The sequence below is a fragment of the Anas platyrhynchos genome, chromosome 6 (genome assembly GCF_047663525.1).
Source record: "Anas platyrhynchos isolate ZD024472 breed Pekin duck chromosome 6, IASCAAS_PekinDuck_T2T, whole genome shotgun sequence".
In the NCBI taxonomy this organism is placed as follows: domain Eukaryota; kingdom Metazoa; phylum Chordata; class Aves; order Anseriformes; family Anatidae; genus Anas; species Anas platyrhynchos.
This window is the reverse complement of record NC_092592.1, coordinates 17,356,822-17,379,767: the sequence shown is the minus strand read 5'-3', so window position 1 is coordinate 17,379,767 and position 22,946 is coordinate 17,356,822. Positions and strand designations below refer to the sequence as shown.

General features: G+C 33.6%; 1 protein-coding gene across 36 annotated transcripts in view; it reads right to left on the bottom strand.

The window, feature by feature from the left end:
* Positions 1-22,946, bottom strand: part of KCNMA1 (potassium calcium-activated channel subfamily M alpha 1) — a 469,740-nt gene that overhangs the window by 121,247 nt on the left and 325,547 nt on the right. For all 36 annotated transcript variants that reach the window (XM_027460048.3, XM_027460038.3, XM_072039506.1 and 33 more), the window contains 6 exons: positions 21,626-21,731; positions 20,015-20,097; positions 17,427-17,496; positions 16,408-16,563; positions 2,721-2,830; positions 467-535 (listed from right to left, as the gene is read on the bottom strand). In XM_027460048.3, coding sequence (XP_027315849.1) covers positions 467-535; positions 2,721-2,830; positions 16,408-16,563; positions 17,427-17,496; positions 20,015-20,097; positions 21,626-21,731 — 594 coding nt within the window. The remainder of the gene's footprint in view (positions 1-466; positions 536-2,720; positions 2,831-16,407; positions 16,564-17,426; positions 17,497-20,014; positions 20,098-21,625; positions 21,732-22,946) is intronic.

Here is a 22,946-nt window from a genome sequence, read left to right as displayed (position 1 = left end):
TATGTAGAGTGGTATTTCCAAACTTATTTACATGAAATTATTATTTTGATAAATACAAATAGCTGTAACAAACTGTGATATTACATCTGTTTTCCACTTTTCCATTTTCAGTAGAACATTGGACTTGTGATTATAGTTGATAGAGTATGAACAATAACAACAACAACACAACAACATTTAATAAAGTATATTTAAAACAAAATTAAAATTGCACTTCTGGAGGTGGGACACAACACTGTCCCTCCCACCTCCTACTAAATGTTTTGACTTTGATTTGGCAAAGGAAAAACAGGGCAGAAATACAAGCCTTTCAGTGCTATGTGAAATGGTGTAATGTGATGGCATGTTAATTATACTCCTAGAAGTTTCAAAAGCATAGGGATATCTATGTTAATTCTGAAAAATAAGCAGGCAAAATTCTTAACAGTGCATTCCAGAACTTCTGAATTTGTAGTCAAGGACATACCTGCTTTCCCGTTTTTCTGACTTGTATTCTATGGCTATCATTAAGAGCTTTAATTTCGCAAACACCAGTCTGCAGAAAGACAAGACAACAAGAGTCAGTTCTTTTTCATAACCAATATCATTTTTACAGGAATGTTTTGCTAAGATGTTTTCCCATTCTTCACTAAGATATACAAAGATCAAGTATTAGGCAGTTTCTTTTTTGAAGATAATAAACTCGTTTTTTTTTTTTCTTTAAAATATAAACTAACAGCTTTCTTGAGTTGTCACACAACTTAGCAACTTAGCATAAACAGCAGCACTATATTACTCAGTCTACTTAAGCAATAATTACAACGGTCATAATACAAAACATAAAATTGCACTTGAGTATAGCTGTAAATACATTAGGAATTTTTTTCAAATCTTTGCTAGAATTTAGTCATATGCTGATTGCAGTGCACACTCCTTAGAAAGTATGTAGAAACATACATTCACATACATTCAATGAGTCAATATTTGCTAGTTCCTGTCACAGAAGAAAAGAATAACTGGAATCTATTTCTGACCAGTATATGGGAAAATACACGCTGATACTGTAATATATATTTATTAACTGAAGCAAACTTTTCACACTTCTGAAAAGACAACTAATGTGACATTAGAGAGCACAGTAGGACCTTATAACCTCTGCTTTCATGTGCTGGCTCTTGCTGTCTCACAGGTGTGTCGAAGACTATTTAGCATGTATTCCTTGGCTGGGTTGGGGTGAAGGGGTTGTCCAGCCTTTTTTATTTGGGGGGTGGGAGGGAGAAGAGGAGGGGGTGCAGAGGAGAGGTTATGACAGAGCTTGGAGAAAAGTGTTAAAAAAAGATTTCACTGGCAGAGTCAGATAAGTCTGATTTTACTCACAGTTAGAAAATTGGAAGCTTTATTTAGAATCATGTTTATTAAGAGTCATAGAGGCTGGCTTGGCCATTACCTGAACTAAGCTCGGGTTTGTGGTATCTAAAATTTGACATATTTGCAATGCTGAATAAAATCCAGAGTTTGGGGAAACATTTAACAGCTATGGCCTGATCCAGCACCACTGCTTCAGAGAGGCAAAAATTGAAATGGGATTATTATATGTGAAATAATTAAATTTTACCAGTCCACAAATACAGAAGAGGTGCCTAACCCTCTGAGATAAGTTAAAGAGAATGACTCAAAGATAGAAGCAAGAACTTAACAGTGACAGACAGTCCAGGATGTCTGTGATAGTGGCTTAATTTGGAGGCACTCTCAGAGTAGAAACTGCTACTTCTATGAGTACAACCAGAAGAGAAATAATCTGTTCTGGAACTGTGAGAGAATGCAGACAAATAGTGAGTGTTGCCTACTTGCCTAACTTAGTTCTTTGACATGGAAATGTAGTCTATGACTTCTCTGATTAGCTCCCCAAACATGGTCTATTATAAAAAGATACAAAAAGTATCATGACTAACATGGGAATATATGCCACGGTTGTAGAACATGCAACAATACACTGCACAAATGAAGAGCAAATAAAATCTCTACAATTTTGCCTTTTGAAATGGAAGAGAAAATAAAACTGTGCTAAACTGTCGTATTTTGGTGGCCATAATAGGTATCATTGCAACCCTACACATATAAAGCTGTCATCTACAGAATGATTCTAGGACAAATTTAAAGATTTTTAGTCTCTAGAATTAAAGTTATAGCATGCCTTATGCTATGGTTATACACCGTATGCTTAAAATACTCCCTTTGCCTTACAGAATTTTTTTTTTTTTTTTCAGACATACATTTCTCTTGGTTAATACAGTTTGCAACCAGTTCCATAAAGCTCTGGATGCAACACTGCTTGCATGACTCCAGTACATCTGCTTCAGTTAATGAATAGTTTCCTTGGAATGGGACATAAGCCAAGACAGTGATGCTGACAAACACTATTCAAAGAATGGAAATAATTAGAAGAAACAATAGGACAAGTAAATAACTCAGTTTAAATCGATTGCTAGTTAATTTGTTCAACATTGAAAACATTTATGCTTTCATTTAGAATCACTGAATTCCAAATCTCTTCTGAAAATGGGCATTATAATGTTTGGAATACTTCCATGCTGTGATTTCTTTAATGTTTATTTTATTGGCTTCCTTCTGATGTAGCAACAACATTAGGACTGTAGCAGAGTGAGGTCTCCTACAGAAACCTTTGGTTTCACTTGAGAGCAGGCAAACGATTATGTCTATTAATACGTATTTCTACTTACTCACAAACTGCAGGGAAAGACAAACCCACAAAGGCACTAGACAGATATTCTGTATACATTTCATTTGCAACTCCTTCCAGATAGTATTTCTGCCACGTATCCTCCTCAATCTAAAAATAGAAAAAAAAAAAAAGAAAAAACAAAGAGAGAGAGAGAGAGAGAAAAACACAGATGTAGAGTTCTGAGTAAATTAAAAAAAAAAAAATCTTTAAAATTAATTAAAAACTTAAACATGTATAATTTTTTTTTTTAACAAATAAATTAACTGACCACTCAAATGCTATGGCATTTAGGTTTTTTGATTGTTTTGTTTTTTTTGTACCAGACAAGGAAAAAAAAAAAGAGTTCATAAAGACAGTAAATCCTATGTAAAAATAAAACACAGTTCTTGGCAGGCACATTCAAGCATGACATGAAACAAGGTGGTAGAGAGCTTAAGGAGAAAAAGCTACTAAATTTTCTGTTTTTGAAAATTCTCTAGCAAAATAGCTGCATTATATTTTTACTGAGTCTTAATGTTTGTTTTCACTTTTTTTTGGAAGTTTGTCAACACTCAAAAAGCATCATTTAAAATTCTAAATAATTGTTCATTAACAAGGTAATATGAGAAGCAGATCTACTCAAATGGTTTCAATATATAATTTAAGACTGTATTTATGTAGAAGAGTAGTTAGAAATGGAATTAATGAGAGAAATTGAGCTTTCAGAGATTTTCTATTTTTGAAATAAAGTATGTGATCTTACAGATCATTAAAATATTTGTTTACTCTGTGTCTAAAAGCTGTAGTTCGTTCTTTGCAATGAACATGAGGAAACATTTAGTTCCACTGCTTATGTAGCCCCATTATGGTCTTTGTCTTACAGAGCAGAAAGTGAGATGATACTGATTTTAGATATAGAGGAAAAAATAAATAAATACAGTAAGAAAGTATTCATTAGAGAAGAAAGTATTCATTTATTTATTTAAACTCCTGGTAGGAACTTGCAAAACTACCTCAAAGGTTGAAATACTAAATACCAACTGACCTAAGGACTTTGATAACTCTATTATTTCACAAATTGTCTTTGTCCAACATCTGCAGTGTTTCCCAAGCTCAGTCCACACTGTGCAAACAGATAACAATATCAAACCAATCCTGCAGGAAACAGAACTGTAGCCAGACCAAATGAGGTGGCAAAAAGATGCTTCAGGAACATCCATCCTTCCAAATTAGTGCAGGTAAGGCTCAATTGCTTTATGCTATACTGCCTAGCTTGATTATCTGAAGTCCCAGAGTCAGTGTAACTGCAAACAGCTAAAACAGCCTTTTTTTTTTTTTTTCCCACTACATAGAGAACTTTCAGCACATCAGAAATCTTTATCAAATAATTCATTTCAATACGATAAACAACTTATTACTGCTTCAAAATTTTGTGCAGCTACATTACTGCTCACCATGTCAAATTCCTTGGACAATATTCAGCCAACAATTTTTATGGTATGGAAGGACTTAGGGCAGCAAACCATAGGTTTGCATATTCTTTATGGTAAAACCATTACAGCATATTAGGAGAAGTCTGGGTTTTGTTATAAATATATATTACAAATATCAATATAATTGTACATCTCTGTCAGTATTCAAGGAAAGAAATTATGATGCGATGTAAGTGAGTTGGGTAACAGCATCCAAATGGATTTTTTAGCCACTCAGCGATAAATCAAATCAAGAAAAGAATCTTTAAGCAACAATTTATCTTTGCTTTGTCAGACTACAGCTGTTTTAAAACAACATTAAAGCAAGAGTTTCTTGCATTACATACAGGGCTTAACTGAAGTATCTCCACGTAAATCCAAAAAAGGATAAAAATTTAAGGTGGAAAAAATTAAAGCACATACTCTGATTGCCAGCCAGTTCAGAACTGTGACCGACAACATATTATATGTAGCATCCAGTAACTGGCTTTCTGGGTCTTAAATCGAAAAACAAACTTACACCTACATAAATGTTATTCAAGATTATTTTATTCCACATATTAATTTTGTTTTTCATTTAACTAGCTTATTTATACTAACTTATTTATACTTAAGAAGTTTTATTTCTTATTATCTTAATCTAAATTATGCTTCTAAACCAAGGTAAAATCAAAGGAAAATGGTAACTGTGTAACAATTTATAAAGTAAATACCTAATATTTTTTTAATTTTAAATTAAATATTTAGGAACTGGAAAATATTTTTGTTTTTAAAGTTTGTATAATATAGGAAAAAAAATTATATGAGCACAAGCTGTAAATGTAATCTGAATTTTAAAACCAAAAGCTTTAAATGGTAACCAAGACCTCTTCATTCCTTAAAAGTCCAAAAACAGATGTTTCTTGTTCCTTTGTATACTGTCCTTGTTTTGGCTAGGATAGAGTTATTTTCCTAGTAGCTTCCTAGGTACTTCATTTTGAATTTAGGATGGTAATAATATTGATAACATCTCGATGTTTTAGCTGTTACAGATAAGTACTTACATTAAGCCAAGGGCTTTCCCACCAGCAAGGAGGATGGGGGTGTGTAAGGAGCTGGGAGGGAACAAAACCAGGACAGATGACCAAACTTGTCAAAGGGATGTGACACCATGCTCAGAAATAAAAATGGAAGAGTTGGATGGGGGTCTGCCATTGTAGCGTCAGTCAGCTGGTGGTGAGCAACTGGGTGTACATCATTTATTTTGTGCATTCTTTTCTTTCTTGTTTTTCCTCTCTTCTGTTTCTTGAACTGTCCTTATCTCAACCCATGAATTTTAATAACCAACCTCCAACACTCCAATTCTCTTCCATCCTGGTGTGAGGGGAAGGGAGTAAGCAAATGGCTGTGAGGTGCTCAGATGCCTGCCAGGTTAAATCACAACACACACATTTGAATTTTCTAAAAGTTTTAAGCTATACTGCCATGTATACTGTCATATTCTTACTCTTGTCCCAAATCATGAAACTCACAAAACCAATAAAATCAGAAATATATAGAAATACAGTGATGTTCCTTTTCTTACTGCTTTCTTTAGCTGCTCTTTCAGAAAGCTGCCTTCATCCTGACTCCCCGCATTGCCTGTGAGTTCTCTAAGTGTGCACTTGACTTTGCCTCTTTCTATTCTCCACCATTCGTTACCTGACATCACAAGCAATTCCAACTGAAACGTTACTCTAGGCTAATGTCCCATATATCCTTCTTTCTATTTCCCTCTTAACTACTTTATCCAAACTGAAGTCTCAGCTTTCCTGACATTTAAGAAATGTCAGGAAATATGGACATTGGAGGTATAGACTCCAACTCAGAGGCTAGTTCTTACTTTACCACCCCATTGGCACTCTTCTTTTAGACAGTGTTGAACCACACCAGCACACAGCATTGTGCCTATCTTTCAAGCTAATAAAGCAGGTATTTTCTTTGCCTTCTTCAACCCAGTCATTATATGCTTAGACCATTCAAATCTTGTTTTCCCACATATCAGTATAATCTGTGAAAAAATGTCTAACATGTCAGAAAAAAAATAATTAATCACCTCTAAAAGCCATAAAAGACTGATTCATTGTCCTAGCATTTTGTGCCTATCCAGTACCACAAGTGTGAAGGATACAGTAGTCATTTGTGCTAAGCTCACTGACTAAAATCAGGATGATATTACCAGGAAATAAAGCAACAGTCCCATTGAAAGGATTCAGAAAAGGAATTACATTTGAGCCTCTGGGGATGCAAAAGCACATGTCAGGAGTGTAGAGTCCTAGCAACATAAATAAGACCTACAGCTGTGCTGTCTAACTTAAAGATCCATTTTCATACCATGTCCACACAGCTTGTACTGAAATGCTGTAATTATGATGAGCTTTTTAAAATTTTACAACTTAAATGCATCTCTTCCCTGACCTACAGCTCATTTAAACCACTTGAACTAATCTCTACTGAATGTGAAATGCTTAGGATCATTGTCCGAACAGCACAAAGTAAAAGGAAACTGCAGTGTGTTTGACATGGTCATTCAGGTGAGGGAAATAAAATTAAGATATTATTATATAATATTATTTAATTAAACAAAATTTATTAGATCGGTATATTGTATTATTAAATATTATTACACTTATTTTATGTATTATTTTAGATTATAATTTTCATTGGAATTTAGTGTGACATAAGTCTCTGTTGCACAATTTTCCATTATTAAAAAAAAAATATTATACTGAAACAGCTATTTTACCAGGACTTGTACAGTATTTTATGTATCTTTTATCCTACAGACTTGGTACTAATTTGGGATTCACCAGTCTTTTCCTAATGGTAAACTATTCAAAAGGCAAACTTTCAAAGGAACTTTCTAAAGAACAGAATAATTACAAACTTTTTAATAACCCAGTAAAATATCAGTTACAAAGAAATAATTTTTTAAAATTTTCTTCTGCTGCTGACAGGCTGCCGGGTAATGAGTTACTTCAGTTCTGGAAAAGTAAACAAACAACTACAAGAGTAAGTTACAATATGGAGATGATCTAAATCATATACTCCCTGACAAGTGGGCTGCAAACAATCAAAAGAAATTTCTTCCACAGAAATTGTTTCACCATTCGGAGACCATGTGTGATGCTAAAAGGGATTTGCATTGTGTTATTCTCCACCACACACAGAGAAGTCATATCACATTTTTTATAACCCTTTTATTTATGTGAAGCTTGCAAACGTTGCTGATCAGAAGTTCTTTATATATGGAAAACAGATAAAGTGCCGACTGAATAAAAAATGGAGTAACGACAGTAAGAACATGTTTGTGACAAGCTCTATTTTGTTGCTTTTTCTTAGATTGACACCACCTGGGGTTGGAAAAAATATACAAGGAGAAAAAGGATAAGCATAAAGATAGCATAAAGAAAACCAGAGCAAGGTTTTCTACTCCATTTCTCCTTTCTACTTTCTTTCCTGGCTTTCATTTCTTTAAGCCACTAGGTTTGATTTGAAGGAAGGAGCTGCAGGACTGAAAAACAAAACAAACTTATTTACATAGTAGCGATCAAGATTCATAAATTCACCTTCCTGTAGTGATTGGAATGTTGAAGATATGTTCTGTTAGGATACTACAAAATGTTGATTAATGACTTTTAAGAATTGCTGATATATGGGATGTTATAAAAGATTATTAAAACATAATGGAGAGAAGATGATCTTTGCAGTTTGTCTTCACCTGACCTATGACTTTTTCCTTGTAACTTTAAAGAGATAGAAGGTCACCTGCCTGGTATTTTGTGAAAGGCAGTACCTGCTGGTCTGCTAGAAATGAAACAATGATTAATAACCTCCAGCATTCAATATTTAATTTCTAATTCCTTGAGTCATGCAGACACCCTGCATTTTAAGTAAGGGCTCCACAGGAAAACACAATCAGTTTCTCCCATAATCCATATCAGCAAGGTACTAATTCTAAAACATTTACAATGACAAAAAAGTATTCTGATACTCCTGAAGTATCAGGAGTTACTATACTTTTGACTAATTTAGGGCTTTCTGATACTTTGTAGTAACTATTAACCTCAGATACTGTATCCTTAAATAAATTTGTTTATTCAAAATGTGCATTTATTTTATTTTAAAAATAACTTGAATGATTGTAATCCATTCTTTTTTTTTTTTTGATTTAGTGACACTCATATTTTACTTATCTATTCATTAATAATTTGTCAAAATTTAACCATTAATGTGCAGATGAAAAAATCTGTCCCATATACACTTACAAAACAGATGTTTTTCATGTCATTTGGCTAACAACAACGTTTCGCTGTATTCAGCAAAAAGAGCTGAATTTGAGGTGAATATGGTCAAGATTCTACTAATCAAGGTTAACATAAATCTCATTAGGTAAAACTATGAAAATTACTATGGTTAGTTAAAATTATATCTTGTATTTACCCTAGCTGAAAATGTCACCAGTGAAGAGAACAACCTTAATTTTAAATTACAAAACATTCAATTTTATGGTAACCCATTTCACCCTGATCTTATTGCACCCTACTATCATTTAATATTTTCCCTTCTTTCTTTTTTAATTTCTTGCATGTTATTTCCATTTTATTTTATTCATTTAATTTTATTACGATAGACCTCTACAGATCTTATATAAGGTAAAACTTTTAGTCCCACATTTTGTGGGGGAGGAGAAGCGAAGCAGAAGCTTGTAGCTGAGAAAAAAACACAGTCTTTTTTTTTTTTTTTTTTTATTTGATCACGGAATAAAAAGGTATGCTTTGAAAAAGTACTTCTAAAACACCAAAGCCTAAATGTTTTCAAATCTCCAGCATATGATATTATAAATACATGAGGACAGAAAAAAAAAGTCAGACAAGCTTTAACAATGCCCATTCATGTTTCATATACAACTCTTGATGTTCTCTAGATTTTGACTATAAACAAAGGTAATAGGCAGTTCCTATAACCACAGATGCCACTTACCTCTGCAGATTAATAATAACAATTTCTTCTTATAAATCAGGTACTTAACTCGACTGTTAATTGTTGGTAATTCAGTTATTTAATATATCTGTTTTGGTTTTCGCAAGTCATTCTTACATGCTTTGTGCATTTATATCTCAGATATCTGGAGTTCAACAAATCTCAGGCAATTTTCTTCAGTCTACTCTACATTGAAAGTACAGAGGAATGTTCTCAGGGGGATTTTAAAATTAAAGCCTACCATACTGCACGCCACGTATAAAAAGCTTTCCTTTGTGTTGCACTGTTTCTACAGAGGATAATCACACTCTTGGGGTAAGATCCGCTCCTCTCTGCCACTCAGTAAATTACTCAGAATGGAGTAAGGCAAAGGACTGTTGTCCAAATCCTCAGTCTGAGTTGAATCAGACATGAACTCACTTCTCTTTCCATGGATATTGCTCATAGCACATTTCAGAAACACCTCTCCAGAAGTATGTCACTGATGCACCATCTCAATGATGACACTATTATTTTTGTGTAGCCAAAACTCTACAGAGACAACTTAATCTGCCTCTCTACTGTAGCTTCATATGTTCTAAATAAATTCTCTTTCAATTTCCTCTTTATTTGTTCTAGAATTTGTACTCTCTTGTCCACCTAAGCCTATTTGCCAATTTTCTAGAAAAAAGGAAAATAATATTTATTTTAAGTTTAACTTAATTAGACTTAAAACTTACTAAGTTTTAACTCTTTATAAAGGTTATATGCTTTAGCCAAACGGATACAATTGTGTGTGCATTTTCAGATGAGGTGATTTGGGCTTTTTAAAGGAATTTGTCCTCTAGTCTCCCCATATATATTTTCCAAAGATTTGTTAAGAAGCTGGATGGGAAATTTGCTTAACCTCAAGCTATCTTAAATTTATGGCTTCTTTTTGGGCTGGGAGAACCAGGGGACCAGGCTCCACTACATTTCTTCATTTCTTATGAATCTGACTTCCTAAGAACCAGCAGTGTCTTTTCTGTCAAGAAGCTACAATATAACACAGCTAGAAGAAGCAACAATGGTCAAAGATAGGTTAACTGAAGAAAAAAGATGATTTTTCCTTAGTAACTAGATGAAATGAGAAAACTTCTGCAGTGACACAGATGACAGAATGATTATAAAAGCTGCAATGGTCTTTGTTCCTCATTGCACCATTAAAATACCAAACTTTGAGGTCTATAGGAGAGAAATCCTTCTGAAATATAGCTTTACATTTCCATAACTAGAATCAGGCAACCTTCTTTAATGAATAGTAGTATAATGTACTTCTTTAACATATTCATCATGAATTAGATAGCTAATCACATAAGGAAAGTCCACCTGAACAAGGAGGGAGAAGTGTTTCATTTACTCTTCAGGAACAGACATTTTAAGAGAAATTCAGTTTGTAAATCACTAGCAGTTTTGTCACTTGAGAAGAAACTATTTCAACTGTAGAAGAATAATATTTGCAACAGAGAGATTACAAGTTTGTTTTCAACTCCTAACTGGAACTGAATGAAGACAAAATCGATCAAGAGCAATTCTATTCCCTCTCTCTCTTTTTTTTTTTTTTTTTAAATGTGGACCCCTTACTTTACTCATGGAAATATTGTACACCTCAAGCATATTACCAAGCAATAACAAAAGACAGACACTTCTACATCCTTTTCCTTTCCTTACAGAAAAGGAACATTATTCTGTTTGGAAGACATTCATCTGCATGATCCTAAGTAGCAGGCTTAGCAGGTCATTCTGTTATTTTTACTCCTGAAGTTAAATAACTAACATACTTCAATCAGATACTGCAGCAACATCAGTAAATGTAACATTCTAGAAAGACAATAAGATAGTACAATTAGTGATTTATAATGCAACAACAAGGAAACATTCATGATCATTGACTGACAGCCACACTATAGCATACATGTATACTATATTCTTTTGATTTTTATGTTGAATCATAGCAAAATGTTATCACAGGATGCTATGCTGGTTCAGATAGTAAGAATTCATTTCTCTCTTCAGAGACCTCACAAACTCAAGAGCAAATTCTAACAAACAGTGACAAAAATTTAAGTTATTACAAATAAAGCTAGCTAAAGAGCATTTCTCTCTTTGTGTGGGATCTTACACAAAATGTGTCATACAGTGGTTTGAACCTACACCTCTCACATTTTACTCTAGTATTCCTCTGCTCTCCTCTATCTGTATATAGGCACAATGTTGTTATCTACAAATACATTTACATAAAACAATCATTTACCAGCGAGACAGAGAGATCAAAAAATGATGCATATCTCACAAACACAACCACTAGTATTGTCAGGACACCTTAACACACCCAGCCCTACCCCCTGTCAGTATAAATATCAGCAGTTCGGTAGCCCCAACTGATCTACTAAAGCATTTGCTTTTCAGTGCAATGACATAGTTACATGTAAGAAATTGACTGTATCTGAAGCTGACAATACTATATAATCTTTTCTGTCAAAATTTAGGTCTCGCTATCAACACAGAGAACTAAGACTAGAATTGCAGTATGACTTGGGATATTATACTATACTTTGCATTAATCAAGGAAAAGCAGGAAGAGGATGATGGATTGTCTTTATAAATATTAAGGAAGTGACAAAATGAAAATTCCTTTATAGCATAATTAAAATACCTGTAAAGTCTGCTACCTGGCATTGAATAAACTCAGCTCATCGCCATCCAGGGAAGAGCAAAAGGCAGCACAAATGCTTCAAGACTAATTTCAGATGTTTAGAAGAACACTGTCCATTATATATTTTGAAATATGTTTTATTTGGTAAGCAACCCTATTTTATTGGATAAAAAGAAAAAATAAAAGTGCTGTAGAAACCACGTGAAAGTTGTCAACTATTTCCTTCTTAAAATACATATAAAACTTGCTTTTCAAAGATGCCCAGAAGGTCATGTGGAGAAATGTTTTACCAGAACTGCCTAGAGAATAACCTCTTCACTGGAGCAATTCATCTGAGCCCTCACTAAGCTGTTTTCTTTTATATACATCCAATACAGGGACTCCTGCTAGCACCAAGGCTCACAATGCTTCCAGGGCTTCCTGATAATTTTATAATTCTCTTCTCCATCACATTTTTTTTTCTAGCTACATACATGGAAATAAAGAGGAAGTGCAAACATAACATTCTTGACTGGTAGCTGAAAATAACATCTCCAATGTATTTTTAACATTTCCTCATCCTCATTCATAATGCCCTTTCAGTGTACGCAAATTGCTTGCGTGAATGTCTGGCTTCATTGTACCTTTAGACACAGAAACCAAAATCTGACTGGTAAGTGTCAGATAATTGGCTCAAAGCTGTTCATAAATTCCTAGCAAAGATTTAAGCTTCTCAGATTTAGTCTTATAATCAAATTTCCTTAAGCATCATTAAGTATCAACTATCTCTTTATTTGATTCTATTGTTTTCCTAAGTCAAGGTACTCCATTTATTACACAGCCTCCTTAGGAACGTCACACTACGAGAAGCTGCATTTTTCACCTATTTTCAAGTTCTCCTTTATTAGAGGAAACTCACTGAACAAACCCTATTCTCATACTCATTCTCATACTCATATTCTCAACAGCCCAAGACTTTTGGCCTAAGTGGCCAAAAATAAATAGAAAGCCAGCTGCTGTGTTCCATCAGTGTGTATAAGCACCCGTCTGATGTAAATCTGCGTGGCTTCATTATGTCCATCTCTCAGCCTGTACTAGAATAGAATATATTGAGAGAAGCGGGCATTGCATACATGTGGGTGTGAGCAACAGATGCCAAAAGAGCCCACAGAACATTCCTGCTCTCAAAATAGCTTAGAAGAGAACTGAGACTGCTCTAGATCATTTTTCAGTTCTGGAATGATGCCTACTGTCTTACCAACAGAGCAAAGACAAAACTAATTCATTTTTGGACTTGTGTTACACTCAAGGACCACATTCCATACTTTATTAATTTATGTAACAATACTAACTCATGTTGGATTGCATGATTGCAGACAAGGACAAAATTTGACCACCTCTGCCTTTTATTCTATTTACTTACTTTTTGCTATGTTTTTCGTATGGGTAGACTTCTTGTATGCATTTGCTAATCCAAACAATACTGAAAGTGCACTACAGTATAGTATTTCAATCTTTTGCTAGGACTACGCAAGCAGTAAGTCCTGATTTCTTTATTAATACAACGATAGCACTTTCTGCTATAAAAAGAACAGACTATTGAAAAACAGTTTACAGGTGTAAAGCTTTTGGCTTTTTTTCTCCCCTCAACATGACTTGTTAAACAGTCTTTTCTCCTTTAAGTGTTTATAGACCCTTTTTGTTACAACTGTGCATCACATAACCTTTTTGAGCTGATTTTCTTTTTATCCAGCTTGTTGCCAAAAGAAGCATAAAAGATTCCATGTGAGATTACATTTCTAAAACCAAAAAGAAAATATTAGACACAAATATAATATTTTGAGGTTTCTTTGTTTGTTTTACCTTTAATACTAGGCAGACTGTTTACACAAATCATTTAGTTGTAAAGTAACATATAATGAGTTAAATGTGTGCAATGTCACCATCAATCATGTTCGCTTTTGTTTGACTGCCCAAGCATTTATGGCACATTAAATGACTTTTGAATCACATTAAAAGAAGGAGGAACAAACACACATTTCAAACTTTTTTTTTTTTTGAGAGAGAGAGAGAGAGAGAAATTTCAGTAAATCTCCCTGGCAATCTCCTATCTTGTGTGAGACTATACTAATGGCTCATGGAATTTATGAAGGTCTGACAGCACGTAAATTCAGTACTTTAAATGAAAAAAATTGGAAGTCCTTTTAGGGAACGTACATCTTTCTTTTCAATAGAACCCTCCTTAATAATTCCAATTAACTGCTCTTCTACAATACTCTCTTTAAGCACAACCACCACTTAGTAACAGCTTTCTCTTTCAAACACAGCTTTTGGAGTGACATAGTTTGCAGAAAGAATATCCTTTCAGTTAAATAAAAAAAGAAACCTTTTGCTATCACCAATTGAGTTGAATTATAATATAAAGGAGTATATTCTCAGTTCCTCTATGTTTATTTTACTTTAGATTTTAACACTCAGAGTTCTTTGAAAATGATTACATCAATTTTACATAACTGGATAACTCATTCTTAATTAAATAGCAAAATTTTTAACCAACACTAGCAGAGTCTTGCATTCTACCGATGCAGTATTTGACAGCATTCTGTTAGTGCCACCTGAAGTAACACAATTTAAGGTATGTCTGCATGCTACTCTGTTTATAGCTGCATATAATCACAGATACAAGAACAAAACTGACATTGATACCTTCCTCTAAATCAAATTTGTTGTTATTTTTATGTTTATTCTGTACATATAGAAGCAATCACAATCAATAAAATGCAGACTGTCTTAACCCATTAGATAGATCCCATTAGAAGACTGGGATGGTTTCTACCTCAGCAAAGGGGCAAAGTGCTTTGCAAAACTGAGTATTCAGCTTAAAACCGTTCATCAGTGAAACAACCCAATGCATGGAAATTATTATAAGATTATTTTATAAAATAATATAGGGTTGAAGATGGTAAGATACTGGTGTAAGTGGTCAGAGACATTTTCTGGAAAGTTGTTACCTTTAACTTTGCATTTTTTGACTTGTATAAATATTTTAAGTTCAAATCCAGACCATAAGTGTGTGTCTCTGGCACAGTTCCCCAAAGCCAGACGCTTTCTGAATCTCTCTCTTTTTCTTTTTTTTTTTTTTTTTTTTTTTTTTTTTCCTCACTGCAAGTTGAATTTCATCATTAAAGTAACTTGCATTAAGGCTGGGGATTCTGAAGATACTGGATTTTCTTGGAGATAAAAGATTTTGGAAGAGAGAAGCTGAACAAAAGTTTTTGACCTACTTCTGACATCAAGAGCAAGTTCACAGAAAACTTTGCCACACTAATTTGAGAGTGCATGACCTGAATGAATTTCACAAAAAATTGATTTTTCTTCAGGATATAAGTAGAAAGAATTAATGATGAATCATGGACAGTTTTCCAGTTTGGCTTTACTGAACTAAAACAGCTTTTTTACTTGAACGTAAATAAAGATGCAAGCAGCCTAACTGCAGACAGTAAACTGCAAAGCCCAGATTTATTTTTATTTCCATATTGCAAATAGGCATTTTTTGACAGTATGTAGTAGTCACAAGAATCTGTGGTCTCCATTACCAGGAGGATTCCAAAGAACACCTTAATAAGAATTTCAGGACTTCCTGAGAAGTGAATAAAGATTCACTACTCTACAATGAAATGCGCACTTCTGTGGAACAGTCCTGCCTTTCTCACCTGATAACATTAGGCTTTATGTTGGTATTTCTTCGTGTTTTTGTTTGTTTGTTGTTGTTTTTTTTGTTTGTTTCCCTTGCTAACTAGCACAATGGACTTGAAATGGCCTTCCTTGTACTTCAGTGTTTCTTGTCCTATTAATAACAACTGTGCATCCTTGATATTTGGAATTACTGTCCCAGACAGGGGAAGGAAGCATGAGAGAAGCACTGACTTCTTCAATCAAGGCCTTAGTCCAATTACCACAGATGTCTAAAATAACCGCATTAAAATTTTGCCAGTTAAGTTTGAAAAACCTCTTTTACTGAGAGGAAACACAAATGAAGTTGTAGGATGTTTAGCCTTTGGTTCCAACGCATTTCTTATTTACTCTCACAGTCAAAGGTCCGCTATCCACTTGATGTAAAAGAACAAAATGATCAGTCCTTTCTTCTGGGCACTTTTTTTTTTTTTTTTTTTTTTTTTTTTGCCATATGGGACATATATAAATCACATTTTTGTTTTAGCAGAAGGGACTTTTCTCATAGATAAACACATAGTTTGTTTAAAGCAGAGCAAAACACAAAACACCAGAATTATCCCCCTTGAAATGGATGATAGTTTGAACAATTTTTTAACACCAAACTTTCCAAATAAAAACAAAAACATAACTTTGACAGAACCTGACAGTTTTCTCAATTTGCAGCAGGGATCTTTTGCATGCAAGTGTGTGGTGTTTTCTTCTTTGTTTGTTTTTGCTTTTTTTTGTTTGTTTAACAGAAGTTGTTAATGTGTTCCTCTCTGTTGCATATTTGAGCCATGTTCTCTATACAACTTTCTGACAAACTGAATTGCAGACTAAAACATTGTAATGAGACAAGGCATTACCTTTATGAATGATCTCATAGAGAAAAGGTTGGCTAACATTGTTGAAAGGCCAGGTGCCAGGCAGCTCTGGGCTATGAAACCCAGCTTAAGCTCCGCAAGACAGATTGCATCATCCCCTTCTTTCCAGTTCCAGCTTGGGATATTTAGTAGATGGGCCTGAAGAAAATAAAATAAAATGAAACAAATAAAATAAAAATAAAAATAAACTCCACAGGTGAAGAGGCAGAAATGCTTCTGTAAATAAAGTACAGTAATGAAGGAGATAGAAGTGAATGACTTTGTTACTGGCTTTATTTATTTGTTTATTTATTTTTCTGACTAGGGAAAATTACTTTAACTACTTAAAAATTAGTTATATGCTAAGCACCACTCCAATCTTTTATACATATTATTATAACAGAAAAAATTTCACATTTCTCAAGCCATGTTCTAGATACATATATGTGGCTGTGACACTCTGGCAGGCCCATACTCACATCTGAGTGAGCCTTAATTTTCACCTTAATTATTTTTATTTTTTTGAACCTGCAGTTTGACAATTACAGATCCACATTGCCGTTTAAGAAATATAAATTAACTATAAATGGTTAATAAGACTATAATTCCATGTGTGTTTTTTTTGTAACTATCCATAAAGAATTGACTTTCCACAAGAGCTGACTTGCCTAGAAACCACCAGTTCATTTCAGGTAGCTCTAGTGCAATAAGCTTGACAAAATTTATGGATTCTGAATGGTTAAAAGTTCACCTGGAATCAATAGCAAGTATGGACACTGTACCTTTGAGAATTATATCCTAGGTAGTTAATAAATGTCAGAGAATTTTGATAAGGTCACTTGCATATATAAATAAAATTGAATTACCTTGTAACTGGATTATGTGACAAGGCTTATTAGGGTGTTTGGAAAGAAAAATGCTTACTGTTAGTGAAGCTAGAAAAAATAGTGTATGAGTGCAAGGTAGCAAAACACAAAGCAACTAAAACCTGTGGGGAGATACACTACTGGTTATCACATTACCTTATTATGATACTGCAACATCTGGGTGATAATTCTTATCTTCGGATGGTAATTCTTTATTGATATAACTCTGAAAGTAAAATAAATATATGATTAAAGTAACATTTAGTTGGTGGGATATTTGGACATTGTATCCCAGCATATCAATGTGTTGTCAAATCCCACAGTTAAAACTGTACTCGTGTTTGGCTGTAAAGCATAATAATCGAAGTTAAACATATGCAAAATTTACGTCTAGTCAAGTTCGTTTAACAACCGTCAAGTAATACTAGAGAACAAATTATTTGTTTTTAGTTGTTAGACTTCTATAATATTTAAACACCTTGAATGATGATTTTATTTGACATGAATCCAAGTGCAAGTTCATCTTCATTTTTTCTGCATTATTACTAAGCTCGATATTGAAATTGCTGTCTGAGCTCTGAATTTATAACAGATAGGTCTACTTCCATAATCTGCAGCTATTGCAGCTATTCTTCGTTATTTAATGAGGGTAACATATATTCAGCTGTGTACAGATTGGATATGGCTGGAATAAAAATGCTGTAGAACTGAATAGATTGATAATGTGTTAGGAAGAGAGAATGAAAGACATGCAGTAAAATTAATGAAAGAAACAAGCCATGTTCTGTATGATCAAACTTAAGAAAGAGGAAAAAAAAAGGTATTCATTATTTCAATTTACATCATCTTTTAAAAGGACAAAACATTTATTCCTATTAATTTTCCATTTCTTTCTGAATTATTCAATTAAATATTCAATTTAATTGAATTAAATTCATTTAAATGTGAGAAGACACAAGAGAATTCCAGTCTTGAAATTACACTTTTGCATTTTATTACATTTAATGTATTAAAGGTATTAAATGTGTTAAGAATGCACTAATCTGCAGCTGAAATACTTTTAATATATGTATGCAACTAACATGGAAAATATATTTTTTGCATTAAAACACAAAAGCATGACTGAAAAATAACATTAGGCATATATAAACCCTGCCCCTTCCACAGACACCCAGGTATCTTGTGCAAATGAACTTCTTCTGGAGAAGCAGCTTTATTAATTTTTTTTTTTATTTCTCCTATTTCCTTCAAATCCTAGAATGCAAACATCTGACAAATAAAACTGGTCAATTTTGTTTGAGAATTTTGTTTGAGAATTTTTTAACAGATCTTTGACATTTTAATTTTTAAAAGGTCAGACTGGTCTCATTAAAACTAAGATTTTATGAACAAAACACAAAAAAAATGGAATGACTTAGTTTTAGTTTAACTCTACCATTCACATCCATTAGCTACCATCCACTAATTGATCCTTTAATCCTTTTCCTTCAGAGAATACAGGGAGGAAGCAGGACAAGCTTTGGTGACCCCTAATAGAATAAGCGACTTGTTATCATTAAGCAATGTTGGTCTTCAGTGTTAAAAAGGAGGATGGGTCTTGGAGACCACTGTATCATTGCTATCATGAAGTTTATACCTCACTTTCCCCAAGTAGTGTGATTATTTGGGATATTGGAGTTACTGAGGAGCAATGAGGTATGAGGTGATCAAAGGTCCTTCTGTCCCGTTGTCGACACCAGCCCTTGCAGGGCATGTATTTATGTAATTTATTGTTGCAGCAGCACAATGACTTTTTCTTTCCTTTCACGTCTGTTGCTCCTGTGCATAGTTATGAATACTTAAACTCTAAGGTTTACAAAATGACAAAGAGTACCAAAGCTTATGCTCCATGTGGCCATGTCATCCCTCACCATGACATCTAGAAAAAATGAGTTCTTAAAGTAACAAACACAGCAAGCAATGAAGATCCAGAAGAGAGATGCTGCCTGCCAGTGGATTTGGAGAACATTAGTAAATTACTCTGCTGTAGGAACACAACAGTAATCACAAGCCAAATAACTGCAGCTGATTCTATTCTGGATGCACTAGTACTGTAACATTCTGAGAACTAGTACTGTAACATGACCTGTAAGTGGTTATAACAAAGAAATAGAAAAGGCGCTACATAAAGCTCTCATGTCGCTTTTGAAAGGATGCATTTTTACCTACACCATGAAAATAGAGATTTACAGGCCATTCCTGGAAAAAAAAAAAAAAAAAAAAGAGAGAGAAATTCAAATCTGTGTGATTCCTTCATTGACTTAGCAGAGAGGAATACATAAATTGTTAGTTGTTTACACAATTACAGTTGAACTATGCTGGAAGAAGAGCAATCAAATATCTGAATATGCAAAGATATTGTAAATGAGAAAAAACGGCCAATATACATGTACAAAGTCCAAAACAAATACTCTGATTTCAGATTTCACTTTTGGTTCAGTTTTTCCTCTTATCATAATTTTCTTTTCTGACATGCTATAAGCTAAATTAAAACAGTTTAGGCAGGAAGTTAAGGGTATTCTCATCTCTGAGATTCTGAGACATCTTAAAATTTGCCCCCCCCTTAAGAAAACTCTGAAACGGTCTTCAGGGTAATTTATCAGCATTGACCTTCAGATCAGCAATAAAGCTATATGTAGAGGATATGGCCTATTTGAACACCAGTTGGCTAATCAAATTTAAGAATTAAAAATTAATGACATTACCTCATAATGTTGGAGGCATCTTCAGCATCTGGGTCAGCGCAGTATTTATTGGCAAGAATTAGGCACGCATCTGCTGACTCTATCTGAGACACCAAAGAAAAAGAAAAATAATTAGCAACCTCTGTTTTCAGCTATTTGTTCATGATAAAGTATTAGGGATTCCAACACTGCCATCCTGATTGTGTGTCATAATATTAATAAGAAAAAGTGTTACAAGATTTTATAAGCAACGTGGGTGATGGCAACAGCTTTCATATACACATAGCAATTTATTGAAGCTTGATAATGGTGCTCAGATCAGGTTGATAGTTTCATTCATTACTACTATGTTGTATAAGCTAAAGCACGTAAGTTTTAATATCCTTTAATTTAATAATTATAATTCTATATATTTTATTATTATTTATTTATTTTTATTTTTTATATCTTTTAATATAATAATTTTAATTTTAATATATTTTGTAATCAGATACTGAAATTTAGACCCCTAAATCCATAGGAAGTTCCTGTTATAGTACTACAGTGCTCCCACTAGTCTTGCAGTTTTGTTTGGGAATTTAAGTATCTTCTTATTAGAGAAAGGAAGAGATGGCTGAACCTATGATTTAGGATCTGAGCACGAGTTTTCAGGAAGCACAAGGACGAGAGAACTTATCTGTTCACAGGACCTCTATGTTCATGCAAACCTTAGCCCTATTTAACTAAAAGAAGATGACAAAAGATTTTTTCATTGTATACAACCAAATATCAACACAAAAAAATGGTGTAACAGAGAACAAAATACCAGTATACAACTTCATGGTCATAATGAGAACACTAATGAACTGAAACACAGTATGTGTTGGGCTACAAAAGGTTAAGCAGTTTCTGTAGCCAAATTGGGCAGAAGACACGATTACTACTCCAGAAAGTGCTAACGCTGCATTAAAACCTTATTGGCCTAAGTAGTTGGTTTACATTCCATGTGAGGGAAATTAAAAAAAAAAAAAACAAAAACAGAAAAAACCAAGGTGGTGCTCTATCTGACAGATATAGCTTTCCATTCTTTTATTTTATTTTTTTTTTTTTGCTTTAGCCTTCATGCTTTTCTTTAAAAGTACAAAAGAATTTACTACAGAGAGTTCTAGACAATGAACTACCTCATTCTAACTACCACGTATCTTAAGTTGTATTTTTATCAGGATTCTAGACAATAGAAAAAGGATTTGACAGGTGAAAAATAATTTTCTAATTGTTCTGATGAAGGAGCATTTTAAACAATTACAGTAAGACAATGTCCTATTATATCAAACATTAATGTTAAATAGACTTGAACTAAACCCAATGAAAAATTCATAAAGAGTTCAATAGAATGGCATACAATGTTTCTTAAGTAACAGCATTACTGTAGCTTTGAAGATCTAAAGATATATAGAAAACAAGGTTTATGGACAGAAGGACTGATACTGTAATATTGTAATTCATTAGACAAGCTAATACAAAAGGAAAAAACATTTTTTGGGGAGCATCTGAATAAAAATATCACTTTTTAGATATTATTTTATTAAAATAATGCAATGAGTAATTAAATAAAAGTCAGGTAGCAGGAGAACAGAACAAAAGAGCTATTACCTTCACTCTTGCCAGGTCATGGGGATTAAGGACTGAACCCTGATAAAATTCCACCTGAGTGAAGTGTCGTTTAAAGAGAGCCTCCAGCTCAAGGTTAGGGGAGATACTGCATCGAGAAGAGGAAGAAAACACAAGAGCAAACAAGAATTTAGTTTCCATAACAGTCCCAGTTTACTTCATTTATTTATAAACTGACCCATTTATTTATTAGGTGCTCAGACTTCTGCTGATGCTTTTTCTGTGGTGTAGAAACAGCATGTAGTACTTAAAAGACAAATACTATACTGCTTATACTTCCTCTCTTCTGTCTACGGCACATCTGGCCCATTTAATTGTGCCACTCTGCATGTTCATCATTTGTCACTTTCTCACATATGTGAATCCAGAAGAACTGGTGCAAAAATTTAAAAACATCCTCTCACAACATTTTCCATAGAAATCATCTGCTAATGCAACAATCCTCTGCACCTACCACTCTCAAAATGGTTGATTGCATCAAATAAGAGAGCTCAATGCGAAATCACTAAAATCCAGGAAAGGAATCCCATCGGGACCCTCGTGGCCTGTAAGAACTAGAATTAAAACAAACGATTTTGCTCTGACTTTGTCTTATTTCATTCTGCCATAAATGCATGACTAAATCGAAGAGCATCTATTATATTATATTATATTTTCAAGGGCACAACCTTGGAAATACTTTTCTTAAATAGCTATGTTACAGGTACATGAGACCATTCTGATGCCAGATGTTAAATTAATAAGCAAATAAAACAGATACATACAAATATTTTTTGGGGGTGGGCGGAGGAATAAAAATAAATAATAAAAAAAGCAGGCACAAAAAAGTAGACAGGTGCTGAACTCCCTTTATATGCATAATAAAGTTTTGCAATTCCTATCACCATGATTTTCACTGTGGAAAAAAAAATGCAAGAGACAGCATGTGTAGGTATGTAGGGTAAAAGAACAGTACCAAGTATGGTGACAAGAATTTCTCTTCTACCTTCACTACAAAGTAATGCATTACATTACTTTACACATTAAAACTACTACATACACACTAAAACTATTTCTGTGCCCACACGTTTCTTTTTATAAATCTTGTTCAATACAAAATATGCACTTTTTCCTAGTGAAATGAAAAGTGAAAAAATATTTTCAGAGAGCCTAAGTTCATACAACATACAGCATTTTTCACTAGTTTTGCAGATTTTAGCAATTATGCTAGTTTCAAATAAGTATCTTATGCTAAAGAACTCTCACATCTATTTATTAGTATTTCACTATATATTTTTTTTCTCATAATTAAACTCCTACTTGA